Genomic DNA, 16,148 nt, shown 5'->3' with positions numbered 1-16,148 from the left:
ATGACTCTCTCCCATTTAAGCAGCTGTTATTTGGTGTACAGCAACTTAAAACCAAAACCAACAACTTTGTTCTTGTTGGGGAAACCTCAACCAAGTTTCAGGCTTTTCTTTTTACTGTCATTCCAACATTGCTTTCCAGATTGTAAATGAGAATGTAAATTACTCTACCGTACCATGAATAATATAGAAAAAAGCAGTTAATGTTGCAAGAAAGAGACAAAGGCTTAGACTGGGTTAATGCTGCTGCAGAACAGGGGTGGGAGGAGGCAAGAGCAAGACTGTCTCAAGTCTTTGTAAAAGATATATATAAATAACCACTCCCCAGATGTTATACAAAATGATCCTTTTATTCCACAGGAGTTGTAAGGGCACTACAAAAATTAAGCTAACAAAAGTGTACGGCCTGCAAGATTACCTGGGGAAAATGAAATCCATGTTTACATTCCAGTATGCAACAGTTCCTAGAGGGTGAGTGCTCAAAAGAAATTCTGTGTAGGTAGTTGAACAACTTTTCACAATATTTACAAATAAATAAAAGGCATAATCCTATTTAGTACCTAGAAGATGGAAAAAATGTTTCAGTACATGTCTACTGTACTATTTATTTAGTCATCTACAACACTGATGTTTTTACAAGGTTGTAGATAAACTTTACTAAAGAAGCATTGTGTATTATACTGCACTATAGCAATGCAAATTAACAATGCAAATTAAATTTAACCGGAAACTAGAAAAATACTCGAATACCTCTTCATCTTTTTCTGAATTAATTAACCTTCTTGAAAACCTTCGTCTCAAATTTTTCCCTTTGTCTTTTATCTTAGATAAAATATTAAGTCAGAGGCCTTTTGGCATTTGCTTTATCATGGCAGAGGAACATTTTCAGTAGGACTGAAATGGTTTGTTGTGCTGTGCGGTGTGGGGCCGGGCGGTGTCCGGACCGGGCCGGGGGCCGCGAGCCCCTAACCGCCCGCAGGAGGGACACGGCGGGGACAGTGCGGGGACACGGCGGGGACGGGCCGCCGGGCGCCGGGGCCGCTCCGGTTCCTCATTTCCCGGCTGGGCCGTGCCTCCGGCAGCCTCGGCGCCGCCGGCGATGGACTACGAGCGCAACAAGGCGCTGCTGCTGGAGCTGCAGAGGGCGGCCGGCAGCGGGAACGATCGCTGCGCAGACTGCGGGGACCCAGGTGAGGCACTCTGCTCCCGGGCACTGCCCCAGCGGACAGCGGCCGGACCGGGGCCGGGGCCGGGCCAGAGCCAGTGCCGGCCGCCCCGCCGGGCTCTGCCCCGTCTGGCCGCTGCTCGGTCCGTAGCCGTGTCCGCTGGGGCCGTGCGGGGCCGGCTGCGCCCCTCGCCCCGTGTCCCGCGGGGCGGCTCCGGGACAGGGCTCGGGGACAGGGCTCCGGGACAGCGCTCCGGGACAGCGCTCCGGGACAGGGCTCCGGGACAGGGCTCCGGGACAGGGCTCCGGGACAGCGCTCCGGGACAGGGCTCCGGGACAGGGCTCCGGGACAGGGCTCGGGGACAGAGCTCCGGGGCAGGGCTCCGGGACAGGGCTCGGGGACAGGGCTCGGGGACAGGGCTCCGGGACAGGGCTCCGGGACAGGGCTCCGGGACAGGGCTCCGGTGCGGCTCCGCTGCGGCTCCACCCGGGACAGGGCTCCGGGAGCCCCGCGGGACCAGGGACCGCAGCACGGGGAAGGAAACCGCCCGGCAGCCGGCGCTTCCCCGGGGTATCCGTGGGCAGGGCAGGAGGAGCAGGGTGCGTGGGGTGGATTCCCAGCTCGGGGATGTGTCTGTGCGGCGGCTGCGGCGGCAGAGAAAGGCGCGGAGAAGCCGGGCATGGAGAACCCGAGCACGGAGAACCCGAGCGCGGAGAAGCCGGGCACGGAGAAGCCGAGCGCGGAGAAGCCGAGCGCGGAGAAGCCGGGCACGGAGAAGCCGAACACGGTGAAGCCGAGCGCGGAGAAGCCGGGCACGGAGAAGCCGAGCACGGAGAAGCCGAGCACGGAGAAGCCGGGCACGGAGAAGCCGGGCACGGAGAACCCGAGCACAGAGAAGCCGAGCGCGGAGAAGCCGCCGGGGCCGCGCCGGGCTGCCGCCAGTGCCCGTGCGGATGGGTCAGGGGCAGCCGCAGGAGCTGAATAAAGCGTCCAGTTTGCTTCTGTTTTAGCGCGACAGGGAGAAGTGGCTGGTGGCGCAGTGCAAGGAAAAGGTCTGGCCAGAGCACTCGGGGCCCGCGGGGATGCGCCTGTCAAAGCCGCCTCGGGGCGCGGAGCGGCGGCAGAGCAGGAGCCCGCACGGGCAGCGGGCACAGTGCTCGCTGTCGGTGGCTGTGCTCGGCTGTACTCTCAGGAGTGCACGCTGCCGGCGCCTGCCTTCCACTGTTAATTCAGCAGCAGCAGCTTTTCATGCAGAACTAATAATTAGCTGAGTTTTCCCATCACCACTCACCTGCCCGCACAGTCACCTTAATTCTAAAGCAGAGAGGCAGTTAAGGGATGTACAAACGCAGGGATCGTTCTCTGGGGAAAGCAGCTGTTGTTCCCCTGAGCACAGCAAAGTGATGGCCACAAACACTGCGGTGGGGCTCCACGTATTTGTTAGGTGTGAAGCCTGGCCTCTGCATCAGATGTGGGTTTTTACCCTTGCCGGTGGCTGTGCCTTTTCCTGTCTATTAATGGATTCTTTGTGTTTTTATCTAGATCCAGAGTGGGCTTCTTGCAAACTTGGAATATTCATTTGTTTGAATTGCTCTGGAATACATCGAGATCTTCCTGAAATCAGCAGAGTCAAATCCATTCGACTTGACTTCTGGGAGGGCAATTTAATAGAGGTACAGAGGAAAAAGCAATAATTCTCCACTTTTCATAACCTCCTTTGCCAGGTAATTCCTGTGCCATCCACCATGGACAGAGCAACAGAGCCACAGTTAACTGCATGGGTAACCTGAGGGGTTTTTTTATGACCTGCTCAATCAAATTACACTGATAGGTGACCATGTTCCCAACAGTCTGTGGTGTATATTTTTATATGCACAGTAACTTCTCACTGTGGTTTAGAAACCCACAAATATTTCCTGGTAGTATGTTCAATTAGGAAAGTAACATACACTTCTTAAATATTGCTTCAGCCTCTCATCATTCAGTTGAATTGTGCTAATAATACAATCACAGTTAATACCTGGGAGGAGATAAAATAATAGGGAGATCATAAACAAATTTTCTCCTAATTTTCTTTTGTTCTTTTCATCAACAACCACGGTTTTGTATTCACACACGATTCAGAACTGTAAATACTGAAAAAGGAGCATCCACCTAAAAATAGTAAACTGTAATGCCAAAGGGAATTTATAAATGTATGTAAACACACACTGAGAGTTATGGCAAGACTCAGCAAAAAGTACAGTGCTCCTTTTGATACAGGTCTCACTTTATGTTCACCACATGGTGTTGATTTGCAGTGACACACCTGACTGTAATTTATTTTGTATTTCAGTTCATGAGGAATCACGGGAATCTCTGGGCCAAAGCTAAATTTGAGGCCAAGGTCCCTCCATACTATTACATCCCCAAGTCCTGTGACTGCCTGTAAGTTGATGGTGTATTCACTGCTGCAGACCTTTACATCTGCTTCCCTTGCAGGTCTCCTTGGCTGGCTGCTGAAACTAGAGACAGATCAGCTTTATCCGTGTTTTCCTCTTTCAGGGTTTTAAGACAGCAGTGGATTAGAGCTAAATATGAGCGTGGGGAGTTTCTTGACACCCAAGTCTGCCAAGATCCCTGTTCTGCAGGTAAAAGGATTGTCAGGGAGGTCTCAGCCTCAAGGCTGACAGCACAGTGTTCTGTTGGCAGCTTTGGAGATCTCTAAGGTTGACCTCTCACATTTGAATTGCTGGATTTGCAGTCGCTGCTTTGAGAAGAAACTCCCAGGAAAAGGCACTTCCAGAGGTGCTAGGGTATATCCAGCTCTTACTGTTCTCTATTTCTCCACTGATTTTTTCACATGAGGGGAAAATTCTCAGATGGAGAAGAGACTTGAAACTGTGCCACATGAACCCTTAGCTAAACAGTCCTGCCTTGTGCCACCCTGCTCTGACGTTACCTGTCTGGTCTGCAGGCAGCCGCGAAGGATGCCTCTGGAAGCTTGGGAAGGGACGCAAGCAGTTCCAGAAGAGGCAATTTCTCCTGTCAGCAAGGGAAGGGGTGATGAAGTACTACAGCAAAGAAGTGAGTTCTTCAGCCAGAGCTGGCCATAGGCAGCAGTAAACACCCATCCTCAGGCCCAGCACAAGTAGCTTTGGCTCAGTTTTGCAGCTTGTGCTTAGAGCAGTCCACACGTTTCCCCATTTACATTCGTGGTATATTGGACAATTTTGGATGTAGTTCTTTTGCTCATCCCTTATCTCAACCGTGCAGCCTCCTTCTGCTTAGCGAACTAAGGAAATGGATACTGGCAGTTGAGCAGCAAGACAAAGAAGAGATCTGCTGACAGTTGATAACTCTTACATTATCAAAATACCCTCTCATCAGCTCTGGTCCTCAACAGGACTCCTTTCTGTGGGGCACTGTAGCTAATTGTTCCCTAACTAGGAGGCTGGAGACAGACCCATCCCTTGCAATGCAGAGCCAGCCCTCTTTCACAGTGACCCAGCATTTGTCAAGGAATCTTTATAAGTTGTTTGATGTTGCATGTAATTAAGGCTTTGTGTTTCAGGTATATCCAATATTCAGGTATTTTAGGACATCTGCTTTCTATTCAGTAGGGATCTAGTCTCATACAGCTGATCTGTGCTGCAGCACATTCCCTGAGAGCTCTTTAACACAGTGATGCTTTTCATTTCACAGTCCAAAGGTCCAAAAGCCGTGATCAGCGTTGAGACTCTGAATGCAATGTTCCAGGTGGAGAAAATAGGACACAGTCATGGGCTGCAGATCACATACATCACAGAGGGTCAGACAAGGAACCTCTTTGTCTATCACGAAAGTGGAAAGGTGACTATAATGGAGATTCTGGAGTAAGCAGGATGCTTAGATGTTGGATGTGTATTTTGGAAGAGTTACCATGTCTACAAGATCTAGTTTTACTTGGCATCACTAAGGCTTGTAGAACACAGGAAGCTGCAGGATCTGATACTCCTAATGGTAGCATCTTGCTCCTTTTCTGTTGGGGGATATATTCAACCTCACCCTTTGGGTGGTCTTCAGTGGTACATTGATGTAAATCTCTGTAAGGTAACTGCCTCGTGGTTTTACACAATTTCATTATTAAATTTCTTGACAAACATAGAGATTATTGTTCTACAGTATTTCTAAGCCCATAATGATAATTTTTAAAAGTATCTCTGTAGATATTGTTCGACTTCTGCTTCTTCCTTCAGCAGAGTTCTTCTGTCTTTCCAGCTACAGAGGTTTTTAAACAACCCATAACAGAATCAACTGAAAAAGCTTGTGTATACAGGCCTGGGTGACTTTCATGCTGAGAATGTCTTGGACCTCCCAAGAGGGGCATTCTTAAATTATTTCCAAGGGACAATGTTTTTCAGGTGTCTGGGGCAAACACTGATTCTCTCTGCCCCTTGGGGAGAAAGCACCTCTTTACAGAGGGGTCACAAGGAAGGAGAAGGGCATTTTGGAGAAGCAGTGCTCTGACTCTTCTTGTTAATCTTTGTCTGTGTTTGCTGTTTTCCCAGGAGATTGTCGACTGGTTCAATGCTATTCGGGCAGCACGTTACCATTACCTCAAAACAACCTTCCCCAATGTCCCTGAGCCTGAGGTGAGAACTGAACAGGGCCTGAAGCAGTCTGGCCAGACATACATGAGAAAACATTTTCTCACTTTTTCTCACAGTCAGGTGCTCAGAAAGCAGCACTTGGGTCCTGAGAACGGACAGAAGAGGTAGAAGGAGAGATCACACTGAATAATATGCAAAAGCTTAGACAATAATTAAGGCTTTAAAGTCTCCATGTGATCCTTACACAATGTAATCTGTCAAAAGTATTATGTTCCTTCTTACTTCAGACTTCCCTTTACCAAGCAGCCAAAAAAATCCCAGACCCCAAAAGCCACAATTGATGGTGATTAACTTTGACAAAAACAGAACAGAAATGCAGTCTTGAATGAGACAGCCTGTCCTGGTTTTGGTTGGGACAGACACAGACTTTTTTGTGTTTGTCTTCTCCTAGCTCATACCCAGGATCACAAGAAATTTTGCCAAAGAAGGATATATGGAGAAAACAGGACCAAAAGTAAGTGCATACGTGGTGTTACAAACAGGATCATTCCAGATAGAGAACATTTGGTAGTTCAGAGATGCTGACTCCTGAGAGATTTGCTCAGTGACTCTCTGCTTCCTGGGCTGATAAAAGATGCTCTGCTCAAGCCTGAGGTGTTTTTAGGGGCCACATTGTATTTTGTGTGGAAAATAAGATGGAGAAGAAGAATCCCTGAAGAGTAAGCAAGGTGGATTAGCTGTCAATGGACAGTAAAGGGCTGTTACACAACCCACTTGGGTGCTGTGTCTGCTAACTTCAGCTCCTGCCACAGCAGAGCGTGACGTGTGACAGCCCCTACTTCTCTGTTTCACTTGGAGTCAGTGGCACTTCAGGCACATCTACTCAGGGCAGCAAAGTGTCATTGGAGCAAATTTCTCTGCACTGAAGCCAATAGTCTGGTTTGTTTTATTGTGGGAAGTGTTTGGGCCAGTACTGTTGGAACAGAGGAGTGAGGTTTTGGGCACTGCTGAAGGAGGAGATAAAGATCTGAGGTCTTGTTTGACCACAGCCACTTCTTGCCTTGCTCTCCTCTGAGTGCACCATGAGCCAAGTCCCATTACAAAGTTCAGTGGTGCATTGCTGATGCTGAATATGCTGGGGTTTGGCCCAGCTGTGCCAGTGGCCCAGCACCTCCTCTGCAGGTACTTGCACAGAGCATGAAAGAATTTGTGTTTTTTTCTTGAGGCCTAAATTCTGCCTAAACTGAGTTGAGTCCTAGAAGAGGCCTCTTCAGTTCAGCCTGGAGCAATTAATAGCTCAGGAATGGTCAGGTAAGTGTAGTTGATGGAATTAGCACTTAAAAAGCCCCCTCCAGTATTGTAGACCCAGAATTCTAGGGACAACCTTCCTGATCAGATTGTTGAAATTGATTGCTCACTCTGTTCACTATCACCACCGCCTCAGGGGTTGTTCTCTGCAGAGCTTTCAATCCATTTCATGCAACTTCTTAATCTTGTTAATTTGATTGCTTCCCTGCCCAAATGGTTGTCATTGAATGTAAATCTGTAGTTTGAGCCCAGGGAACAGAGAGAGCTGAAGGCTGCACACTGGAGGACTGTTAACAGCTGCAGGGATGAAGGAAACTCAACTCCAGCTCCAAGTCCTTTAAGTGATCCTGGGATTTGAATAGACCAAAGTCCACTTTGAGACTTGGGTCTTTAAAGAATTTCTACCATTTCCTTGCAGCAGAAGGAGGTCTTTAAGGTACGCTGGTTCTGCTTGGATTCTCAAGAAAGGAACCTGATATACTTTAAAAACCCACTGGTAAGAGGAGTGTTCTTTGTTCCACAGCCCCTTCATGGAGCAGGGGGGCAGGAAGGGTGTGTTCTATCCACCTTTTCCAGTGGCTGTGCCAGACTGGAGCAGCCCAGCCTCAAGAGCCCATTTCCCTTGGCAGAGGATGTCTCTGAAGCTGAGCTGGTTGGGAGCTCAGCCTGTAGAGTGGCTGTGAGGAAGATCTTCTAAAAGCAACTGCTGCCCATGGTGTTCATGGCCCTTCTCCCCCAGGCCTAGTGCCTCTGCATCTGTAACCTCAGCCAAGATGAGCAATATTCCAGTGTCAGGGGCTTGGCAGCCCCATGATCCTGGTTCCTAGCACTGCTTTAGCCATGGGCACGTCCTTCCCTGTCCCTTCTGAGCACCCAGCTCTGTAAGGGTGGGGCCTGCCTTCTCCTCCTGGGAATGCCTGTGGGTGCAGAACACCCCTTTGTTCCCTGCTGGTGTCCCCCCTCTGTGCCTCCCCAGACCCTGTCCCATGGCCAAGGACAGAGCAGTGTCTGCTGGAGCTCCACTGGCTGCTGGCTGATGCTGTCTTCTGCGTCCTCCTTTCCAGGACGAGTGTGCACGGGGCCAGGTGTTCATCGGAAGGAGGGAGGAGGGATATGAAGTACGAGATGATTTGCCCCAGAAGGTCTGGGCGAAGAAGAAAAAACCGGTGATCACTCTGGTCACACCCGTGAGGGAGTTTGTGTTTATCTGTGAGAGTGACTGGAAGCAGAGGGAGTGGATGGACGCCTTGAACAGAGTCATCACCCAGCTCTGATGTGCACAGGGAGCAGCAGGCAGCTGCATTCCACCTGGCTGCAGCTGCATTCCACCTGGCTGCAGCTTCTGGCCACACAGGGACGGGTTGTTCTCAACAGAGTGGGGTGAATGTTTCTTACAGCGCTGCATTTCTGGCACAATAAAAAAACAAGCCAAGTTTAAATTGTGAAGATACTGTAATGGAATCACTCATCTAATGGAATCACACAGATGCTCCTTGCTTTCAACAGTCTCTACTGTTTGGCTTTTTTGTGAGTGGCAAATCCAACACCCAGTGAATTTTTTTTCCAGAGCACAAACACAACACAGTGCCCTGGTGAACTCGTCAAGAGTACAGGATGATGATCAGACAGTGATCTGTCTCACCTAAGAACAGATGAAGCTTAATGAGCTTGATTAGAATGAACATTGAAAGGCAGAAACAAGTTTTAAAAGTATTTTTTTCAGTGACTTGCTTACAAACACTCCACTAGTGAGGACTAGCATTCAGTGTTGGAGGGGAGCCTTCTCTTCAGGTACCATTCACTGTGCAGGAACTGATGGAGACTGCACTGGCTGACACAGAGCACTGTGCCTCAAGACAATGTGAGATCTGGCTCTACAAAGCAGCAAATCATTCACACATTTCATTCTTCTTTGCAATAGCCCAATTTTACAAATCAAGAGGAAGTCTTGCAGACCAAGTTTCTGGTGTGGCTTCCACCTTCTGCTGACAATTTCCAGCTGGTCTTGAGATACTCAAAATAGTTCTTTTTTTCAGAAATGAGAAGTGCCAATACTTGCAGGAATTAGTGACACTAATTCTTCTTTCTCCCCAGCCCCACCCCCAGTGGAGTTGGAGTTGGGTTGTCATTCTGCCTTTCTCAGCCAGCTCATCGTCCAGCTCTGAGCCATGTGCGGTAGTTTTAGTTGTTGATACGCTCCCATGAACTTCCCTGTGTTCCAGGCTCTGTCCCCACATAACCCCGTTTATTCTAGCACACATGGTGGTGCAGCAATTCTGTTAAACGGCCTAATCCTGCAGCTCCCGAAATCAACAGAGAGCAGCTTCTGACTTGTACGAGGAATAGTGTCAGTCTTCATTTGTTAATTGTTATTTTGAGATGACCTCGGAAGGCTTTGGTCCCCCCAACAGCCTGGACAGGGTCTGCAGTGTGCTATGTTGTGCCACTGCTCTCCCGGCTAGGTCAGCAAATTGCTCGTGTCAGCAACTCTCACTATTACAAAATCGGGAAATTCACGGTGGAAATGAAATCGCGCAGATAACGGGGACTTTTTTGGACAGTCGGTGAAAGTCAAGGCCAGGCCCTAGAGAAGTTGTGCGTCACAGTTCATTTGCACCGGCAGCCCGAATCCTGCGGCCAAGGCCCGAGAGAAAAGCGGGGCAGAGCGGGGCAGAGCGGGGCAGAGCGGGGCAGAGCGGGGCAGAGCGGGGCAGAGCGGGGCAGAGCGGGGCAGAGCGGGGCAGAGCGGGGCAGGGGAGCCCGGAGCGGGGCGGAGCGGGGCAGAGCGGGGCAGAGCGGGGCAGAGCGGGGCAGAGCGGGGCAGAGCGGGGCAGAGCGGGGCAGGGGAGCCCGGAGCGGGGCAGAGAGGGGCAGGGGAGCCCGGAGCGGGGCAGAGCGGGGCAGAGCGGGGCAGAGCGGGGCAGAGCGGGGCAGAGCGGGGCAGAGCGGGGCAGAGCGGGGCAGAGCGGGGCAGGGGAGCCCGGAGCGGGGCAGAGCGGGGCAGAGCGGGGCAGAGCGGGGACAGAGCGGGGCAGGGGAGCCCGGAGCGGGGCAGGGAAGCCCGGAGCGGGGCAGAGCGGGGCAGGGCGGGGCAGGGGAGCCCGGAGCGGGGCAGAGCGGGGACAGAGCGGGGCAGGGGAGCCCGGAGCGGGGCAGGGAAGCCCGGAGCGGGGCAGAGCGGGGCAGGGCGGGGCAGGGGAGCCCGGAGCGGGGCAGAGCGGGGACAGAGCGGGGCAGGGGAGCCCGGAGCAGGGCAGGGGAGCCCGGAGAGGGGCAGAGCGGGGCAGAGCGGGGCAGAGCGGGGCAGAGCGGGCCCGGAGCGGGGCAGAGGGGGGCACAGCAGCCCAGAGCAGAGCACAGCGGGCCCGCAGCGGCACACCCTCTGCCCCGGAGGAGGAGCCCGGGGAAAGCGAAACTCGGCGGGCGCCGCGCTCCGCCCCGGGCCCGGCCATGGCTGTGCTCATCGAGCTGGAGCGGCTGCAGCGCGTCCTGGAGCTGCACTGCTCCTGCTGCCTGCAGCTGTTCGCCGAGCCCGTGCGGCTGTCGGGCTGCGGCCACAGCTTCTGCCGGGGCTGCATCGTGCGGTACTGCGCGGGCCGGCCCCGCGCCCCCTGCCCGCTCTGCCGCCGCGCCTTCGAGCCCCGGCACCTGCGGCCCAACCGCGAGCTGGCCGCGCTGCTCGGCCTGCTCCCGCGGGACATCGCCGAGGGGCTGGAGACGGAGCAGGGGCCGGCACCCTTCGCAGCTGCTGCCTGCCACGGCCGGAGCTCGGCAGCGCAGACACCTGGGGAGCAGGTACGGCCGCGGGCAGCCCGGGGCTCCGTCCGCGACACCAGGAGCTTCACCCCGCGACACGGCGGGACGTTCCGGGCTGACATCCCCCGGGACATCCCCGGGACATTCCCCCGATACCCAGGGACATTCCCCCGGTACCCAGGGCCTGCTGCCCGCGACATTCTGGGACAGCACCCTCGCCACAGCCCGGGCTCCATCCCACGGCACAGTAACACACGGGACAGATGGGTTCACCTGACACAGGGTGTGGGGCTCATTGCTGCTGTCTGACACATTGAGAGCTGCATAGCTGAGTTAGAACAACTAATAACTGCACATACTCAGTTCATGCATAATAGTACTAAGTGACTTCCTTGTGCTGAGTGTTAATTTATTGCATCAGCATTGCGTTGGAGAGTGCCGGAAGGACACATAACGTTATTAGACAGTGCTGCAGCTCCACCCGGCTTCACAGCACAGAATGGGACAGGTTCATCTTCTGGGCTCTGCTCAAAACGACTCCCAGAGGAGGCCATGAGAAAAATGTGTTGACCCTCACTATCGCAGCACTTACGTATCTTGCTCAGTGGAGCTAAGAGCATATTGAAGCTCACAATTACAGTTGAACATGTCATTAATTGGTGACTGTTGGTGTTGATTTCGTTGTGATTATTCCTACTCAGAATTGTGTCTTTCGGGCACCTCCTCAACCAGTCCATTGTCAGTGATGTAGGGAGTTTTTATTACCCTGCTGCTTAACCCAGTCATGCTTTCTCTGAGGTTTATATAGATAAATTGTCCAATGTGTCACTTTAAAGGAGGAAGAGATATGGGAGAGCTCCAAGCAACAAGAAATAACAGCAGAGACCATCCACCTGTTAAGAAAAGATCTCGATAAAGCAAAGGTACACATTGTACATTCATCACCTACAGAAACTTTCTGTTTCCACTGTTCTGGGCTGGAGATGTGATTGATTCCAGCTCAGAGCAGGAATCTGCCTTTTTGTTTCCTTCATTTCTGTCACAATTCTGTTTTTACTGCCCCAAATCTCACTGCATGTAATGCAGGATAGTGTCAGATATATTTTATTCCTTTGAATAAAGTTCTGGTCTGCAGGGGTCAGTCCAAGTGCACATTAGATGGGGCACTAAATCTCATATTCTCTGCATCTTTCCTAACCACACAATGAACTCCCTATTTTCTGCCTTTCAGGAATATACATCTCAGATCAAAAGCCAGATTATTAAAGATTTCTGTTGCATGAAGGAATATGTTGAAAGACAGGAGAGAAACACACTGGTGTTGATTGAACAAGAGCAAAAAGCTGCTCAGCAGAAAATTGAAGAGACTATTCACCAGCTCACAGACATCAAAGCCCAACCTGTAAGTGATGAAATGAAGTGGCGGAATTGGAGTAGAAAGTCTCAAGCTCGATGTCTGGGATAGCTGAATGTGTTCAGAGCCCCTTTGAGGTCCCCACTGCACCACAGACAATGATGCCAGTCCATGGACAGTGCTGTCAGCAGGGAGAGTTTGGGGTCAGAAATCCACAGGAGAAAAGGTACTGAGAAAGACACTGCCTGGGAGTGCAATTCACAAGTAGATTTTTTCCAGGCTGTTTCCTCCTACAGACTGTACACACAAAGAGAGCAACTTCAGATGTAGATTTCCACAATTTCTAAGTTAAGGCAGACAAAGCTTACCCTTTCCTCACACTAAGACATTTTCAAACTTTCGGTTTCAGTTCTGGAAGAAGGAAGTTGAAAAAAAATGAACTTTTGTTTTCATATGAATGAATACTTATGGAAATTGTAATATATGTATAAAGAAAAATCAGTCACGTTTTCTGTTTTCTTAGGGAAGACACTTCTTTTTTTAAATAAGAATATCCTTCCCTATTTCCTGTAAGATTTCAGGTTGGTTTGCTGAGGTAACTGTCCTATAAAGGGAACTTTTGATACAAAGAATAAGATGCTTGGAGAGATCACTGCTTTTTCCACTTATATCTGATCTGTGAGTTGAAATTACTGCTGTTGTTTACATCTTTCCCTTGTTATTTTGTCATAATTAGAGTGACATATCTGTGAGGCAGAGGTATGGAGGCTCACCTTCAAGAATTAATAAAATTATACTCGATGAGAAGCTTAATGTTGTCAAAAGTGCTGTGGAAGATCTTAAGAGAAAATTGGAAACTTTACTCTTGGAGAATTATGCTCAGCAACTCCCACCACCAGGTGAGTTTTCCTGATTTTGAAATCTTTTTCTTAAAGATAGTGGATCTAGGAAACAGATTAAAAATATTTGTGCTTATGTGCAATATTTTCATGTGCAAATAAAACAAGAAACACGCTACTCAGCAAAAAAATAACACTAAGAATTTTTAAGACAGAAACTGCTTTATCTGCATAGAACAATCAAACTGCTTTACCCATCTCACTCTTCTGACAGTTCCCTTCTGACCACACCAGCGTAGAGTGCTTTGTTATTTTGGGTAAAAATGTTTGCCTACACGCCCTTTGTAATTTATACAATCCAAAAAAAAGCAATTTCTTGTTTTGTACTTGAACCAGTAGCTGGTTTTATTTAAGGTGTATTTACCTTTAGAAGCTTAAATTCTTCCTGTGTACATTTTGAAGAAATGCCTTAACCCTTCACTTATTTTTGTATTTAGTGCAGCCTGCAGACTTGTACCAGGAGCCAAGTGTCAGCTCATCATCTCCAGAGGCTGCAGCTGAAAGTCCTGAACCAGCCAATTCCAGCCAGTTTTCTCAGTGTAAGTATCCAAGCCAGCAGGACTCCTAACAAAATCCAGGTGACCCTGAGACTGGATTTGCTGAGGAAAACTGCCCTTGCCAACATCAGGAGATGTGGCTGTTCACTGAGGCTTGGAAACACAGTGGAGTTGCCATGAATGACTCAGTCACTGACACACTGTGTAACACTGTGCCCGAGTGCAGATGTGGGATAAAAAGGAGATAAGAAACCTGTTTCATGTGAGCTGTGTGGTAGCTTATGTTGGCTGCAGAGTCTGAGCTGGTGTGCAGGGAGTTACTGCACCTCACTGAGCTTTGTTGTTAAGCTGTAATTACTCCAGCTGTTACTTGAATTCTGCATCGTTTTGACAGAAACATGTTTACAGTCAACACACTCTACTACAGCTGTAGCTTAACACAGAAAACAAATGTTTTTGCTGATAAAATATGTAAGAACTTGTGCCAGTGAACGGATGACTGTAAGCTCTATTAAGGTAAGCGTCCCATTTAGTGTTGACAAAAAGGTAATTTTAAAAAAAAAAGATTGTGGCTAGGAGTAAAATCCATCTTGTAGGGTGTTGCAGCATCCCTCTTGTTAGAGGGTAGAAATGAGTTGAGGCATAGACTTCTTGTTTATCACAGCATGAAAAGTCCTGGTTTATTCCTCTTTCCAGCTCAACCATCCCGACTCCAGCTATTCCCTGACCCTGGCTGCAGCAAGCTCCTGCTGTAGGTTTCCCTTGCAGCCTCTGACTGCTGGTTAGTTCCTGCTGAGCTCTGACTGCATATATTTGTTTGCAGACTCTGAATGCAGGCTTTTACCTGGCCAGATTGTGACTGCAGCTTCCAACAACAGGCTCTGACTGCAGACCCAGAGTGACCTCACAACACTTGATTCTCTCCCCAGGATCCTCCACAATCCTCCCACCACCCACTAACCCACTCCTTTTTGTCACATTTATCTTTACTGGATACTCACCAGGGGCAAGGCTGTGTTGTGTCATTTCTCAGGGGTGAGGTCACTGTATTCCCTTCTCCTGCAGCAGGGTGCTCAGTACTTTCACCTCTCCACTGGAGTGCAGCAGTCTGTGGTGGATGCTTACACAGTTGTGCCTGTTAAATGTTTCAGTACTCCCAGGATACAGATAGTGCTTGGTGGAGGATTCTGGAATTTTGATTAAGGTTTATGCTGCGATCATTTGGTTTCATTTCTCTCTTTGCCTGCATGTGAGAGTGCTTTCCTTTCTGCCTTTCAGGGGCAGCTGATGTGACTTTCGACCCTTCAAGAGTACACAAGCACTTGGCACTCACAGCCCAGAACAGGAGAGTGGTGGTTTCCAGCCAGCTGACCACTTACCAACCATCACCCAAAAGATTCTGCATCAGCCAAGTGATGTGTTCACAGGGCTTCTCTACTGGCTGCCACTACTGGGAAGTCATTACCGAGGACAGTGATGGATGGGCTGTTGGAGTTGCTCAGGAAATGATTGGTAAAAGGGACAAATTGGGAAGAACTGAGCATTCCTGGTGTGTAGAATGGCTGGGCCCTAAAAAACAGCTGTCAGCGTGGCATAAGGATCAAGAAACATTATTACACAAGGACAAACCGCTGAAGGTTGGAGTTTTCCTGGAGCTACAAAAGAAGACTGTGTCATTTTACTCCATCGCTGACCAAGAAATGCTTTTGCACACCTTTGAAGTCAGTGTCTCAAATCCTCTGTACCCTGCCTTCTGGCTGTACACTCTAGAAAGTAATGGATCTTTAACTCTAAGTCAGCCAAACAGGAGATAAAGCCTGTTGAGAACAGGGACAATTTGGCCAATGACTGCACAGTTCCTATAAAATCCTCAGCGTTTAGCACAGGAGTGTACTAAGGAATTAATGCATAACTACCCAGGCTTTCCTGGGAATCTGCAACTGATACTGCTCTACTTCTCCTCACACTGTGCCCTGGTCCAGCCATAGTTCATTAAATCCCAGCCTATGCCAAAGGCAGTAACCACCTCTGTGGGACTCAGGTGGGTTTCTCAAGCAGCTTTAAGTAGTCCCAGGATATCCATAGGAAAGAATATACTAAGGAAGCTCTAACTTTGGGGATAAGCCTTTCTCTCATGGACCTGATTTTTCCTACATTGATGTAAAAAAAATACAGGAGAACAGATCATGCCATTCCTTTTTGTCAAGTGGATTTTCTTTATAGACAGATCTGATTGATCAAGGAATGCTCAGAGGGCAAGATGTTACTGATGTGAGGTATGAAAATCTTTTCCTTTAGGGTAGACACTAACTAGGAAATAGGTTTTGGATTTGGGGACCTGACACTTCAGGGAGGTGTCCCAGAAGAACATTGTTCCCACTGGAACCATATTTTAGTCTTGCCCAGGCCAAAGGGCCTGGTGGTGGTGTGACAGTGGGCATGGTTGTGGAAGCAGGTGTTCAGGTATGGTTATACCAGCTGATAAATCATGCAGTCACTCTCCTGGCCTTTTAAAGGGCCTGCAAACAGGGCCGTGCCCTGGGAAGGACCATCTGGTCTTGCCAGCAAGAGAGACAAAGCAGCAGGTTCTCAGTCGCCTG

At 49.7% G+C, this 16,148-nt stretch overlaps 2 protein-coding genes across 4 annotated transcripts; both read left to right on the top strand.

Moving 5' to 3' along the window:
* The first annotated feature begins 1,058 nt into the window (after positions 1–1,058).
* Positions 1,059–8,363, top strand: ADAP2 (ArfGAP with dual PH domains 2). Of its 3 annotated transcripts, none has more exons than XM_066332410.1 (10): positions 1,059–1,187; positions 2,706–2,836; positions 3,499–3,590; positions 3,708–3,793; positions 4,120–4,229; positions 4,902–4,994; positions 5,693–5,776; positions 6,186–6,248; positions 7,461–7,538; positions 8,107–8,363. In XM_066332410.1, exons 1-10 carry the CDS (start codon positions 1,097–1,099, stop codon positions 8,314–8,316), a joined length of 1,038 nt encoding a protein of 345 aa, XP_066188507.1. In that variant the 5' UTR covers positions 1,059–1,096; the 3' UTR covers positions 8,317–8,363. The 3 variants fall into 3 exon arrangements, with proteins under 3 accessions (XP_066188507.1, XP_066188506.1, XP_066188508.1); XM_066332409.1 differs by having other exon boundaries at positions 4,848–4,994; positions 8,107–8,362; XM_066332411.1 differs by lacking the exon at positions 1,059–1,187 and adding an exon at positions 2,291–2,316 and having other exon boundaries at positions 4,848–4,994; positions 8,107–8,362.
* A 2,121-nt stretch (positions 8,364–10,484) lies between these two features.
* RNF135 (ring finger protein 135) lies at positions 10,485–15,740 on the top strand. Its single transcript, XM_066332408.1, has 6 exons — positions 10,485–10,837; positions 11,635–11,721; positions 12,030–12,200; positions 12,889–13,051; positions 13,489–13,590; positions 14,827–15,740. Exons 1-6 carry the CDS (start codon positions 10,493–10,495, stop codon positions 15,360–15,362), a joined length of 1,404 nt encoding a protein of 467 aa, XP_066188505.1. The 5' UTR covers positions 10,485–10,492; the 3' UTR covers positions 15,363–15,740.
* Positions 15,741–16,148: the final 408 nt, after the last annotated feature.

Source organism: Sylvia atricapilla, chromosome 18, assembly GCF_009819655.1.
Source record: "Sylvia atricapilla isolate bSylAtr1 chromosome 18, bSylAtr1.pri, whole genome shotgun sequence".
Classification (NCBI taxonomy): domain Eukaryota; kingdom Metazoa; phylum Chordata; class Aves; order Passeriformes; family Sylviidae; genus Sylvia; species Sylvia atricapilla.
Note: the sequence above shows the minus strand (reverse complement) of the source record. Positions and strands in the feature narration are given on the sequence as shown.